We start from the raw sequence: 15,783 nt of genomic DNA, 5'->3' as shown, positions 1-15,783 counted from the left end.
AAGGCGACGTGTTATTTATGTCACTTGGTGAATGGCAGAAGATGGAATACATTATATGTGATGGAGCCGTTAAACCCAGAACTCATTTAGCATCAAACAATCCCTCACATGATTGTGGAGCTCAAAAATGCTAAAAATCAGTTTATTGAAAAGACACAAAATGCAAGTAAATATTTTGGATTTGGGACGAAACAAATCAGAACCCAGTAAAATTCTTACATAAAACTACTACACAAATAATGCTGTTAATGGGCGGGACGAGCCGGGCGCTCTGATAGCGATTGTTCAATATTTGGCTTCACATTAGTGGGGTTTAGTCTCAGATCTCCACGTTCAGTGATTTGCAAGCGATTTCTTTTTTTCGTAAGAAACGCGCTAAAACCCCTTTCCACGAGGTATGACGATGGAAGAGCTAACAAAACCTTTCTTGTGATAGTCCATAATGCAGGAGAAGCCACAGGTCCGCGCACGATGTGTTGCTGCCGGTATGAGAACTTGTAAATCATGAACATAAACATGGCCGACCACAATGAAGGTATAGATCGCGCAAAACCTCTTGAGCTCTGGCGGATCTCGAGAAAAGATGTGCAGTAGAAAAATTATAGATTAAAGTAGCTGCACAGGTCATTTTTGTCTATCGCCAGAGCCCAAGAAGTTTTGCGCGAACTCTGCATTTTTATGAAAATGTTAAGAAATATCAAAGCGGTGAGTAATGTCTATGTCTATTATAAGCATTATGTGTGCAATCTGTGGAAGGTGGATTATGTCATTCACAGAAAGCCTTAAAGGGGTTGTCCCGCGGCCAAAACGAAAAAATTTTCACACCCCAGTCCCCCATGTTAAGCAAGCATCACAAACTACCCATGTAAATCGTTTTTTTAGACCGTTTCTACTCACCATGACGCTGTTTCATGAAGTTATAAAAATCTTCTTTCAAGATGGCCACCGTCATTTCCCAAGGTGCACCGCTGGTCTTCTCCCATGGTGCACTGCGGGTCTTCTCCCATGGTGCACCGTGGATGTTCTTCTCCAGTCTGAGCTCCACTGCCGATTACAGCCACCTCATTGGCTGATCAGCACCATGTGACTGGGGTGGAGCTACGCGATGACGCTGAGCAGGGGGAGGAGCCAGGACGCAGCTCGTGAGCCCGGAGCCTGCAGAAGAGGATTCCTCTTTGCGCAAGCGCGACTGTTGCGGTGACCAGAGGATAAGTTTGATCGTCGCCATGGAGACGGGGACGCCGGCACCGGAGGGGGTAAGTGTATAACTTCTGTACGGCCAATATTTAATGCACGATGTATATTACAAAGTGCATTAATATGGCCATACAGAAGTGTTTAACCCCACTTGCTGTCGCGGGACAAACCCTTTAATGTTGATGATGACCTGCCCAAATGTAGTTGGCTCACGTGGCCCCGTATTTACATCTTGTGCATCCCCAAATTCTTTTCTTGCTGACATGGACTCCCAGCACGTCAAAAATCAACCCCTGGGGGTCCATACAGACCACTTTGGGAACCAATGATTTTGGCGATGGGAAGAGTTTTTGATTCAAAACTCATCACATCACTTCGGTGAATTGCAATAGTCATATGCGGATTTCACGTGTGTGAAAATAGCACAATGGAAATTCATCGCATTGGCATGTACATCACAGGACATATGATGGCTTTTAACTAGAGATGAGCGAGCATACTCGTCCGAGCTTGATGCTCGTTTGAGTATTAGGGTGCTCGAGATGCTCGTTACTCGAGACGAGCACCACGCGGTACTCGTCTCGATTAAACGAGCACTGACCATTGAATTCAATGGAGCCGGCAATATAGCCGGCTCCATTGAAAACAATGGGCTACCGGCGATTGCGGGATGAATTGTCGGGAAGGGCTTAAATATATAAGCCCTTCCCTGCAATTCATCCAGAAATGTGGAAAAAAAAAATATATATATATACTCACCTGGTCCCGGCAGACGGAGTTCAGCACAGCAGGCTGCAGTTTCCCTCAACTGCTCTGAACAGCTGTGAGTAGTATTCAGCTGCCGGGGATTTAAAATCCCCGCCTGCTGAATGAGTTGCCTCTGATTGGTCACAGCCTGACCAATCAGAGGCAGCCCTCACGAGCCAATCAGAGGCAGCCCTCACTCACCCATTCATGAATGGGTGTGAGTGAGGGCTGCCTCTGATTGGTCAGGCTGTGACCAATCAGAAGCAACTCATTCAGCAGGCGGGGATTTTAAATCCCCGGCAGCTGAATACTACTCACAGCATGTAACCCAGGAGAAGTGGCAGCGGAGTGTCATGCAGGCAGTGATTGTGCTTTGTTGGAGGTAGTGTGGTGCTTAGCTAAGGTATGCCATGCTAATGAGGGCTTTTCCGAAGTAAAAATTGTTGGGAGGGGGGGGCCACTCTTGCCACTATTGTGGCTTAATAGTGGGACCTGGGAACTTGAGATGCAGCCCAACATGTAGCCCGTCGCCTGCCCGATCCGTTTCTGTGTCGTTCCCATCACTTTCTTGAATTGCCCAGATTTTCACAAATGGAAACCTTAGCGAGCATCGGCGATATACAAAAATGCTCGGGTCGCCCATTGACTTCAATGGGGTTCGTTACTCGAAACGAACCCTCGAGCATCGCGATAATTTCGTCCCGAGTAACGAGCACCCGAGCATTTTGGTGCTCACTCATCTCTATTTATGTCACATGGTGAATGGCTGAAGATGGAATACATTATATGTGATGGAGCCGTTAAACCCAGAACTCATTTAGCATCAAACAATCCCTCACATGATTATGGAGCTCAAAAATACTAAAAATCAGTTTATTGAAATGACACAAAATGCAAGTAAATACTTGAATTTGGGACGAAACAAATCAGAACCCAGTAAAATTCTTACATAAAACTACTACACAAATAATGCTATTAATGGGCGGGACGAGCCGGGCGCTCTGATAGCGATTGTTCAATATTTGGCTTCACATTAGTGGGGTTTAGTCTCAGATCTCCACGTTCAGTGATTTGCAAGCGATTTCTTTTTTTCGTAAGAAACGCGCTAAAACCCCTTTCCACGAGGTATGACGATGGAAGAGCTAACAAAACCTTTCTTGTGATAGTCCATAATGCAGGAGAAGCCACAGGTCCGCGCACGATGTGTTGCTGCCGGTATGAGAACTTGTAAATCATGAACATAAACATGGCCGACCACAATGAAGGTATAGATCACGCAAAACCTTTTGAGCTCTGGCGGATCTTGAGAAAAGATGTGCAGTAGAAAAATTATAGATTAAAGTAGCTGCGCAGGTCATTTTTGTCTATCGGCAGAGCCCAAGAAGTTTTGCGCGAACTCTGCATTTTTATGAAAATGTTAAGAAATATCAAAGCGGTGAGTAATGTCTATGTCTATTATAAGCATTATGTGTGCAATCTGTGGAAGGTGGATTATGTCATTTACAGAAAGCCTTAAAGGGGTTGTCCCGCGGCCAAAACGAAAAAATTTTCACACCCCAGTCCCCCATGTTAAGCAAGCATCACAAACTACCCATGTAAATCGTTTTTTTAGACCGTTTCTACTCACCATGACGCTGTTTCATGAAGTTATAAAAATCTTCTTTCAAGATGGCCACCGTCATTTCCCAAGGTGCACCGCTGGTCTTCTCCCATGGTGCACTGCGGGTCTTCTCCCATGGTGCACCGTGGATGTTCTTCTCCAGTCTGAGCTCCACTGCCGATTACAGCCACCTCATTGGCTGATCGGCACCATGTGACTGGGTCGGAGCTACGCGATGACGCTGAGCAGGGGGAGGAGCCAGGACGCAGCTCGTGAGCCTGGAGCCTGCAGAAGAGGATTCCTCTTTGCGCAAGCGCGACTGTTGCGGTGACCAGAGGATAAGTTTGATCGTCGCCATGGAGACGGGGACTCCAGCACCAGAGGGGGTAAGTATATAACTTCTGTATGGCTCATATTTAATGCACGATGTATATTACAAAGTGCATTAATATGGCCATACAGAAGTGTTTAACTTCACTTGCTGCCGCGTGACAACCCCTTTAATGTTGATGATGACCTGCCCAAATGTAGTTGGCTCACGTGGCCCCGTATTTACATCTTGTGCACCCCCAAATTCTTTTCTTGCTGACATGGACTCCCAGCAAGTCAAAAATCAACCCCTGGGGGTCCATACAGACCACTTTGGGAACCAATGATTTTGGCGATGGGAAGAGTTTTTGATTCAAAACCTATCACTTCGGTGAATTGCAATAGTCATATGCCGATTTCACACGTGTGAAAATAGCACAATGGAATTCATCGCATTGGCATGTACATCACAGGACATATGATGGCTTTTAACCCTTTCCAATCCAGTGTCAGACCTCATCTGTCATTGAGATTTCCCTCCCATGTCAGACGAGGTCCGACATGTTTCTAACACTATGCAGAACAGCGGTCCCACATTGGAGCTTTCATCTGCATGGTGTAATATACATATTAACTCACGTTTCATTTTAAAAAATGCTAATAAAATCATCATTACCCCATTTATTTGTGTTTCTGTAATTGAGTAATTCCAAGGAATCCACAACACGCTCTCTCACTAAAAATAAATAGGAGCTCGAGAGTGTGGGTGGCAGCGAAATTGGATTGCAAAGAGTTAAGGCTCCATTGAATACAATGGGCGAGGCGTTCTGAGGGCACAACCAAAGATAAAACATGCTGCGATTTGCTTTTTTCCTCGCAGTGATGCTAGGAGTAAAAGAATCCCCAGTATGAATGAATGAATCCATTGAGAGGAATTTTTCACATTCGTGCGGATTTTGTGCGCATCGCATAAAACTAGTGCAAGAATATCACTCGGGAGAGCAAGCCCTTACTGGCAGAGAACACATCTTGAACTCATGAAACTAATTGGCCATTCCAATGGCTGAGAGCATCGGTCTGTGTTTTTTTGGCATAGAATGGCGTACAACTGGCACGTGCAAAATATACAGTAAAATAAACCTACACCTCACTTATTGAGGTGCAGGGCAACCCTCTGAACTATTATGGTGTCTTTAATAGGTTGCTGGTCTGCATGGTGGACTACATGTATCAGAAGGTCTGCCACTTTGTATCTACTCCGTGTGAGAGTATACACCAAGCAGCCACCTCCCTCTATATTAAGAGGCTGTGTGAGCGGCTGTTTTATCAGGTGTCCCTCATAGGTGTAATTAGCTCCCTCATTTAGCAGTTTGCTATCTGCATGCTGAGGTGGTGCACGTTTGGCCTCGTGAGTCAGTAAGTATATGGCCATTTTCAGTGACTGTTTGGCTCTACAAATGACTTTCATAATTTTGTGGCTTGCTTAAATCAAAACAGTTTGGGTCTATTCTTTACAGCCGAGATTAACCCTAAAGAAATTACTTTCTTGGATCTATTACTTTCAAAAGCCGACACAGGGGTCTTGCAAATGATGATATATTGTAAACCTACAGCCACTAATAACCTACTCCAGTGGAGTAGTCACCACCCACTTCCACAAATACAGGGCATCCCCAAAGGCCAATTCCTACGTGCCAAGAGAAACTGTCCAGATGATCAGAAATTTGGCCTTAAAGCAGTAGAGATGACAGAAAGATTCATTGATAGAAGAAATTGTGACAACAGCCTTTAAGTCAGTAGAAGGAATAACTAGAATGGAGCTCCTAACTGACAAACATAAAATAGACAAACAGCAACAGATCAGAGTCAGTGGCACTTTTATAGATCAGTCAAAACATGTGAGGATGGTCATTAATAAATACTGAAATGTCTTGTGGAGGGACAAAGATCTGGTGGAATCCCTCAATGAACCTACGAGACCGCCTGGTTCATAGCCACTTCACACCAGGACCAATGACAGAAACATGGCTTTCATCCAATCGGGCTACAGATGGTGGGCGGTCTGCAAATCATGTCCTATGAAGAACAGTTATAGGATCTGGGAACGTTTAGCTTACAAAAAAGAAGGCTGAGAGGAGACTTAATAGCTGTCTACAAATATCGGAAGGGTTGTCACATGGCAGAGGGATCAGCCCTATTATAATCTGCACAAGGAAAGACTAGAAGCAATGGGATGAATCTGAAAGGGAGAAGACACATATTAGAAAAAAACTTTCTGACAGTGAGGGTGATCAATGAGTGGAACAGGTTGCCACAGGAGGTGCTGAGTTCTCCTTCAATGGAAGTATTCAAACAAAGTCTGGAAAACTATCTGTATTGGATGATTTAGTAAATCCTGCACTGAGCAGGGGGTTGGACCTGATGACCCTGGAGGTCGCTTCCAACTCTATGATCCCTGCTGAGGGTGCAAAGCATGTAAATTCATCAAAAGAGGGCCTAGATATACGAGCTCTGTGACCAATAGGACATACAAAATAAGAGACTTCATTAACTACAGAACCTATTGAGTGGTATATCTAGCCTCATGCCCATGTCCTAAAGATTACATTGGAAAAACAGTGCAGCAGTTGAGACAAATAATTTTGTCCCATGTAAGACACACAAACAGAGGGGAACACACGAGCCTGGCCACACGTATCAGACTATATCATAATGATGATCCTGATGTGCTAACTTTCGAAGGCATTAAAATGATAAAACCCAATGGGAGAGGGGGCAATATAGATTGAAAATTGTCTGTTTACTGTTGCATTTTGGTGTATTTGCTGCAAATATATTTCAGAGAAAAGTTATCTAAGTTGTTACTGCAATTTTCAAAGTTAGTAAATCTGCACACTCTGATTACTATAATACCACTGGATTCGTCTCCGTTATTTCTGCGCTATATCATCCTGAGTGTCCAGTTAGAGTGTTGGCATCACGTGACAAGGACTAGGCCTCCAGCCATATGGACAATAAGTTTATTGGGGCATTACAGTATGATGATCTTCTATTTATTCTATCTTATAATCAAATAATTCCATCTAAGTAGGAGCTTTGAGCTCCACGCATTATTACCTCGTATGTTCCCTTGTTTTGGGAGACACAAAGTCACAGCATCCTGTTGTAGCCCTGTTCTGTCATAATGCAGTACGCATGCGCAAGACTGTGGCGGTATATACAAGGACCTATTACCCCTGCCTCACAGAATCTGAGCATGGGCAGTATGGATGCTTTGTTTAGACTGCTACTTACATTAGAGGGAGATCATGCACGTATGCACTGATATCATCATGAGATTAGAAGAGAGGACCTGTTGTTTGACAGGTCTTTACTGATTGGAGCACTGAGGATGAGCCCCCAGGGGGAGATGGCAGCTGTACTCTAGCACGAATGTGCGATCTACCAATACTAGTGCGTGAACTTGTTATTGACAGGTCAGCGCTGATTGGAGCACTAAGGACGAGCCCCTGTAGTGGCCCAAAACACGCATCTCTGGCCCCTCCATAATAATCATATATGTCGTGTCTTCTGTGTAGATGCAAGGTACAAAATGGCAACAGGGAACGTACACAAAGTTGTAAAAAAAGCCACACACCACGCTATGCGGGATGGTAGCACCACTCCAGAGAGGTGGAAGGAAGCCTGGCCCTATCCTACCAGGGGGTAGGGGGGTGACAGGTCCCTGCCTGAAGCGGGGAAATTGTCTCAATAAAATCATGGTCTTCTTTCGGGGCCCTGATTGTCCCTATAGGAACCCCCTGGAGAGATGAAACGATATGCAAAGCAAACAGAAATGAAAAGCTACAATACAACTGAAAAAAACCCGCAGTGACTTATCTGCAAGTAAAAAAAGACACCCAGTATAGCAGACCTCCAAACTCAAAGTTCTCCACTATGGAAAGGAATAAGCAGCACTGATCACTAGGAAGGGTGAGAATATATAGTCCTTCTGAACCTGAGTGAATAGAAAAACCACGCCTCCACCCTACTCCCAGTCATGACTAATCCAGCATGCAACCATGCACCAAAGGCAGACTGAACTAGAAGACTTTGCACATGGTGCATTAACCCTTTACCTGCTTAACAAGGCAACAGGTCTTTGCCTGTGTTGAAGCCACCATGTCACGACGCTGTTGCGACCGACAAGCCACGACACTTAGGGGTTACTCCCTTACGGTATTGCCATCTTCTCCATCTATGATGGTTGGCACCACTCCGTAGAGACTCAGGAGACTAGATCAGTTAAAACTCTGGCTTCTGACAGCTTTACCACAGCAAAAAGGGTACAGCATCAACACGCTGGAATATATGACAGCTTCAGGGTTTACAAAACCCCCAGGGTCCCTGTCACTATCCTGACCAAGGGTATCTAGGGGTCATCCTTCCTGGCAGATACGTAATTGGAACAGTCTGGTCCGTACCAGATCTTAGGCTCCCAGTTCCTAACTACAGCCTTTCTCTCTGGCTTTCAGCAGGAAACGGAATGTGTCTGGAGGTTTTACCTTTTCCAGACACACCCATACAGCTGTACCCAGAGGCGTAACTTGAAGCTCCTGGGGCCCAATGCAAAACCTGTAACAGGGCCCCAACTATAATGTTTTATTTATATTTCTGGGCTCCCTATATGGAGAAGAAAGGCCTTATGGGCCCCCTAAGGCTCCTGGGCCCGGGTGCAACCGCATCCCCTATAGTTACGCCAGTGGCTGTACCTGCTCATTAGTGTGCAGTACATTAGTTCACACCCTCTGCAGTCTTTTCTGTGAACTACCTTGCTACAGTATGCAAATACAGTCGTATGAAGCCGCCCTAATAAAGAAGCCATTAGAAAAATGGCAGAATAAGAAGTTCCAAACCTTTCCCCTTCAGCAATTGCAAAAAAAGCCACTGTTTGCAGCATATTTATTAACTCCTTAATGACCTTTAGTTAACATCCAATCATAGCAGTTTTTGAAGGAAATAATGTAAAAAATGCACAGAAAAGACCATTAGTAATGTGGTATTTTATTTTTTTTTTAAATGCTATAAATGATGTCACCTTTTTTGTACCATTTGCTAATTAGATTAGTTTTCAAAATGAAAATAGTTATTTTTCTGTGTGAGTTACACTCTGATGTGTAACAAGAATTGCTTTGCTAGTAAAACACTTCTCACATTCTGAACATGAAAATGCCTTTTTGCCTGTATGAATTCTCTGATGCCTAACCAGATGTGCTTTGCTAGTAAAACACTTCCCACATTCTGAACATGAAAATGGCTTCTCCCCTGTATGAATTCTTTGATGTCTAACCAGATGTGATTTGCTAGTAAAACATTTCCCACATTTTGAACATGAAAATGGCTTCTCCCCTGTGTGACTTCTCTGATGTCTGGTAAGATGCGATTTCGCATTAAAACATTTCCCACATTCTAAACATGAATAGGGATTGATACCTGTGTGAATTCTCTGATGTGCAACAAGAGATCCTTTGGTAGTAAAACATTTCCCACATTCTGAACATGAAAATGGCTTCTCCCCTGTGTGACTTCTCCTATGTTTAACAAGAATTGCTTTGCTAATAAAACACTTCGCACATTCTGAACATGAAAATGACTTCTCCCCTGTGTGAATTCTCTGATGTGCAACAAGTGATCCTTTGGTACTAAAAAGCTTCCCACATTCTGAACACAAACATGTATTTTCTCCTGTGTGAATTTTCTGATGTGCAGTAAGATATGCTTTCCTAGTAAAATACTTCCCACATTCTGAACACGAAAATGGCTTCTTCCCTTTGTGAGTCCTCTGATGTCTAACAAGAGATACTTTGCTAGTAAAAGACTTCCCACATTCTGAACATGAACATAGCTTTTCCTCTGTGTGAATTCTCTGATGTGCAACAAGATATTCTTTGATAGTAAAACACTTCCCACATTCTAAACATGAAAATGTTTTTTTCCCTGTGTGAATTCTCTGTTGTGCAACAAGATATGCTTTGCTAGTAAAATACTTCTCACATTCTGAACATGAAAATGCCTTTTCGCCTGTATGAATTCTCTGATGTCTAACCAGATGTGCTTTGCTAGTAAAACATTTCCCACATTTTGAACATGAAAATGGCTTCTCCCCTGTGTGAGTTCTCTGATGTCTGGTAAGCTGTGATTTCACATTTAAACATTTCCCACATTCTGAACATGAATAGGGATTGATACCTGTGTGAATTCTCTGATGTGCAACAAGAGATCCTTTGGTAGTAAAACATTTCCCACATTCTGAACATGAAAATGGCTTCTCCCCTGTGTGACTTCTCTGATGTCTAACAAGAATTGCTTTGCTAATAAAACACTTCCTACATTCTGAACACAAAAATGGCTTCTTCCCTGTGTGATTTCGCTGATGTATGAGGAGATGCGATTTCACATTAAAACATTTACCACATTCTGAACATGAAAATGTGTTTTCTCCTGTGTGAATTCTCTGATGTGCAACTAGATTTTCTTTGCTAGTAAAACACTTCCCACATTCTGAACATGAAAATGGCTTCTCCCCTGTGTGACTTATCTGATGTGCAGCAAGAATTGCTTTGCTAATAAAACACTTCCTACATTCTGAACACAAAAATGGCTTCTTCCCTGTGTGATTTCGCTGATGTATGAGGAGATGCGATTTCACATTAAAACATTTACCACATTCTGAACATGAAAATGTGTTTTCTCCTGTGTGAATTCTCTGATGTGCAACTAGATTTTCTTTGCTAGTAAAACACTTCCCACATTCTGAACATGAAAATGGCTTCTCCCCTGTGTGACTTATCTGATGTGCAGCAAGAATTGCTTTGCTAATAAAACATTTCCCACATTCTGAACATGAATACGGCTTCTCTCCGCTGTGAGCTCTTTTTTGATGCTCTCGTCTTCCATGAGTTTTTTTCTGCTTTGCAGCCTGTGATGGCTCAGAAGATGTTAACTGTATTAGAGAATCAGATGATGGATCGATGCTGTCAAGGGCTGAGGGAATATCTGTCATAATTGCAGGTTCTTCATATGTATGTTGTTTGCTAAAATCTGCATATATCAGATGTCCCGCTGAGCTCCCGGTATAATCATCTGCCAAGAATAAAGCTGATTTTAGTATTTTTAAACATAAGTAAAACTGATATTGATATTTTAGAACATTTCTATTTAAAATATGAGGTGCATAGCAAAATGCCATTAAACAATAATAAGCAAATAGATCACATTTTAACAGTAGAGCTCAGAGTGAGGACTAGTAGATTGTGATGTTTAGCCACAAAGGTGTTCTTTTGCTTCTTTTCCCTTTTGTTGTGAAGCCTCTGTCTTCATAGCTTCATATATCAGTGTCACCATGCTGCTAGTAAATGTACAGTGGAGAACTATAAAAGGTTCCTGTGAGTCAGTGTTATTAGATGGTGTCCATCTCACACACTCCCTGAGAGCTACATTAGCTTTATCACAAACCAAGATGGAGGGGAGGAGGAAACCAAGATACCGGGCTATATTGTTACATTGAGGATACATTTGGCCCAAAGAGAGATGTCTTTAAAAAATGGGAATCCATCCAATAAGGTTTACCTTCATTTAGAGGATGGGCCCCCATGTTTTGATCAAAATAGGAGCTAAAAACCTTACATTTTAATGCTTGTAGTATAAAGAGTTGTGCAATTTTGTTCAGATATCAAATGTGTACGAGTGCTGAGACATGTTTCTATTTAGCCTGGTTGACGTCAATTACAACCATTGCATCTGCAACTGTATCCCCTACTCTACTCAAGGAGTAGAAGAGGATATTAATCTTTCCTGCTTGCAGTGAGCTTTGTTTTACTATAATGATGATCTGGCACCCAGGTTTCTTCCTTCCAGTTCCTGGAGAGAAGCATTCCTGACACTCGTAGCACCAACCTTCCATCCTCCAAGGAATCTTCTGTTATCGGGTCTATGTCTCCGCAATCTGGATTCTAGGAGTCTAATAGGAGCTAATGGTTTCTTAGTTCTAAAATTTGTTGAGATACTTTTCTCTCAATAGAACTGGCAGCAAACAATGAAGAAATCTGCCTCGTTCACATAGATATATTATATATCCGCACTAAAGATGGATTTTACACTCAGATTCTATTTGAAAACGTTTATTCTTCTAATGGATACAATACATAAGATAATGGTGTCATTATTACGATGTGGTGCCCATAATTACACCCATATTATAGATGCCCATCGTGTATTATCACCTATAAAGGTATCACATGTCAGCCACATTTAGTTTGTACTTTGGCTGAATGGGGAACATCCAGCGAAAACTGACAGATCCCAGAGCTTATAAATCTACATAACCATCTGCAGCCGCTGACCGAGGAGAATCTGTGACTCTTCTCTGCTGTATTCAGTGGTTACTACTCACCTGGGCGGTTACCTGTAGGAATCTCCTCTTTACACCGCTGATTGCCCCTCACATTTGTCTCTGTAGTATTAATATTCATCAGATCTTCATCTGAATACAAAAGCTGTGAGACAAATATTGTAAAAGTCAGCAGAAGAGAAGTCATGTGGAATGTTTTACATGACCAGAAAGATCATTAATCATCATTATAACCCAAAATGACCTGACAGGAGTAGTTATCTGTGCCACATAGCTGCAGGTCTAGTAGCCTGACATAGACATTAGATGGCGGCTCAATGACCCCTCAGGAACCTCATACACATGTATATTCGGCATGGCTGGACATGCTGCACGTTGTCTCAGTGGAGGATATCAGCGTCTACCAGACACATCCGCTGCTTGTCTCGGGGAAAATAAAGGAGCAGATAGATATAAATCCAACCTGTTGGCTCCTTATTCCCACCAGCAGTCTCCACCGCCAGAAAACTGGGAGAAGTTCCAGAGAACATGTAATGTCTTTGGTCAGCGGTAATCCTGCCATCTCCACCGGCCTCATCACACAAGTAGAAGACCTCTAATAAGACTGAAGATAGCCTTCTACAGATCAGAGGGACATCTCCACCTACCTGGTGGTCCTGTGGAAGAAGAGGACGGGGACATCTCTCTGGTGGGCTTCTCTTACTGGATGGAACTGGAGGAAACACAGACAGACACTGAAGTCATTCTTTACATACAGATAATAAAGTCCCTGTGTATTTAGTCCTGTCTATTACCTGGTGATGGCAGCGACTGGCGGGTCTCCATCATGGCCTCCTTGTACAGATCCTTGTGTCCTTCTAAATACTCCCACTCCTCCATGGAGAAATAGACAGCGACATCATGACACCTTATAGGAACCTGACAACACAATATAAAGTCATCACCCAGAAGCCTCCAGTGCTGTTACTGTATAATGTCCCAGCATTCCCTGCAGCGTCACCTCTCCAGTCAGCAGCTCAATCATCTTGTTGGTGAGTTCTAGAATCTTCTGTACGTTGATGTCCTCATGTATCAGGGGGTGAGATGGGGGCCCCATGATTGGGCTCAGGGGTCTTCCGCATCCATCATACACAGGGGCCCGACAGCCATCACTAGAGGTCTTCTTCTCTACTGTGTAATCCTTGATATGGGGAGACAGTAATAAAGATCACTGCAGACATTTCCAAAGTCCATCAGCTCCCCAGTGACATCATCTGTAATTACCATTAATAAGAATGAGGTAATGTGACATTGCAGTGGCCCAGAACACAATCCTGGTTCCCTCCATAAATTTCATACATGTTTTGTCCTATTTGGATTCACTGTGCAAAGCTTGTCCTGTCATATCAAGTATGTGTGATGCACAGCTGCAGCGCTTGAAAGGTTAACAGTAATGAAATCATTGCATGCAAGTGAATGTAACAGTTTTTCATGTCATGTGGTATAAGTGAAGTTATAAGTGTGAGTGCTTAAGAGCGGGAAGAGGTCTTCAATCTGTGTCTTTCTTCTTTTCTACCTGAGAATCCTAATACAGGGCCACATGGAAGCACCTTCAGCTTCCATGTAGGTGAAGATGGAGGAAGAGGAGCGACATCCCACAGTGAGTGGAGTCTGGATGTGGATGGAGTGAGTTAACAAAACCCCTAGAGCGAGAGCAGCCCCAAATAGTTCTGTATACCGGAGCCCACCCTACCAGGTACCAGTTCACACTTCAGGCTTTTCCTGTGCGTCCATCCGTAGTTAGGATCACCACACAGAGGTACTTTATTGTGACACCCATGCGTCTGCCATGCGGGGTGTTTATTGGCTAAGCCTTGTTTAATAATTGTCTGCCAGTGAGTCTGTGGAGTGACCCCTACCCACCATCCTCCTCTGGAGTGTTCCCAATCCAATCCAGGATTGGTGACAAATGCAGGTCGAAGCTGACCTGCAATCCTGCTCTGGTCTTGGCAACTTGTTATCCCTCCGGGACCAGACCCTGGTAAGTGCCACCGCAACGAGTCTGCACTTATCCCTCCCAGCTCTTCACATTAGCCAGGTGCTCAAGGTCAGCCCTCTGGGGTGTTGCAACATCATCAGGATCACTCCCTTCTCAAGTGACATCATCTGTTATTACCATAGATAAAAATGATGTAATGTGACATCATCAGAATCTCTCACCTCTCCAGTAAGCTGGAATATTATCTCTAGGGAGAGATTTAATACACTTTCAGCCATCTTGTTCCTGTCCTTCTGCATCCTTGATGGGATGATCAGGGAAATTATGTAGTGAAGGACAATAGAGGATCCTGAACTGCGGGGACCTGAGTGCACAGAAAGACGATCCAATATAAAAACCACAGAAATCCAAAGTAAAAAATTACATTTACATTTACTAAGTGCATCCAGCATCCGGTACTCCGTGACCGCTCTCTGCTGCTGGCTTAGCCTCAGCAACACATGGAATGTGAAATCCCACCATGTAGGCACATCACAGATGAGGCAGTTTGGTGGTAGCTCCAACAGCCGCTACAAGTCTGCTAGAGGAGAACCAACTGGATGTGAATGCAGAAAAACAGGAAGGAAGAGGAGGAGGGGGGTGAAGAGGGGACAGACAGATGAATGTCCCACAAGTCTTTGAGGTGCCATGAAAGACGAGCCACCTCTAATGGCTTTAAGCCCATCTCCAGGACATTGACCCAGTGTATGATTAGGAATATGTATTGTCCCTGGCCATGCTTGCTGGACCCTGTATCTGTGGTCAGGTGCCCCCTAAAACTGACAAGTTGTCCCTAGCATGGCAGAATGCTATCACTCACATGGAGGTCCAGGGTAAAGAAATAGCAGCTGGGCATCTGGTACTCTGGGTTAGCACAGAGCATCACATTGCAGGAGACATCACTAGGCTGAAGGGCAGCATTTCCATCACCAACAGCTGTGCCATGCTTGCCTTCAGGCTTGGGATTAGTTGGGGGGTAGTACTTTTTTAACAATCCCCAAAACTCTCATATTGTATGTCTATTCCTGTATAGGAGCAAGTAAAAAAAGAGGGAAAAGTTGTCAGACGAATTGGATTGTCTGCCCTCGAAAAAGCAAGCTTCCCAAGAGGGCCTATTATTAAATCTTTGAGGAAGGGAACAGTATTGATGGGGTTGGGGTCCAGACGCTTACCTCAGGACATGAAACCCCACTAGTGGTAAACATTTCTGCTAAATCTCTCATAGACTCTGAACTTAATGTTTTGTCAAAAGGATTGTATTTTTTGTCATTACACCAAGTATGAACTGGTTCCAACTGGACCTCAATTGTCATAATTTCTTTTGAAAATTGAAACTTTTTTTTTCGTCCCACGATAAGGGGACATATATTTATACCTCCCAATCCTGGCATAAGGTCCTGAGATGGTGGAGATATATTGACGATGGTTTTGTTTTATGGAATGGTTTGCATGATGAGTTACTTATCTTCCATGACGAACTAAACAATATTCTTACTGAGTTTAAATTTACGTTGATGTATTCAA

The 15,783-nt window shown here is 43.4% G+C and overlaps 1 protein-coding gene across 1 annotated transcript in view; it reads right to left on the bottom strand.

Moving 5' to 3' along the window:
* The window catches only part of LOC136628732 (zinc finger protein 850-like), a 138,064-nt gene that overhangs the window by 41,665 nt on the left and 80,616 nt on the right, over positions 1 to 15,783 (bottom strand). The window contains exon 6 of the mRNA XM_066604833.1: positions 9,074 to 10,745. Coding sequence (XP_066460930.1) covers positions 9,074 to 10,745 — 1,672 coding nt within the window. The remainder of the gene's footprint in view (positions 1 to 9,073; positions 10,746 to 15,783) is intronic.

The sequence above is a fragment of the Eleutherodactylus coqui genome, chromosome 5, assembly GCF_035609145.1.
Source record: "Eleutherodactylus coqui strain aEleCoq1 chromosome 5, aEleCoq1.hap1, whole genome shotgun sequence".
NCBI classification, from domain to species: Eukaryota; Metazoa; Chordata; class Amphibia; order Anura; family Eleutherodactylidae; genus Eleutherodactylus; species Eleutherodactylus coqui.
Note: the sequence above shows the minus strand (reverse complement) of the source record. Positions and strands in the feature narration are given on the sequence as shown.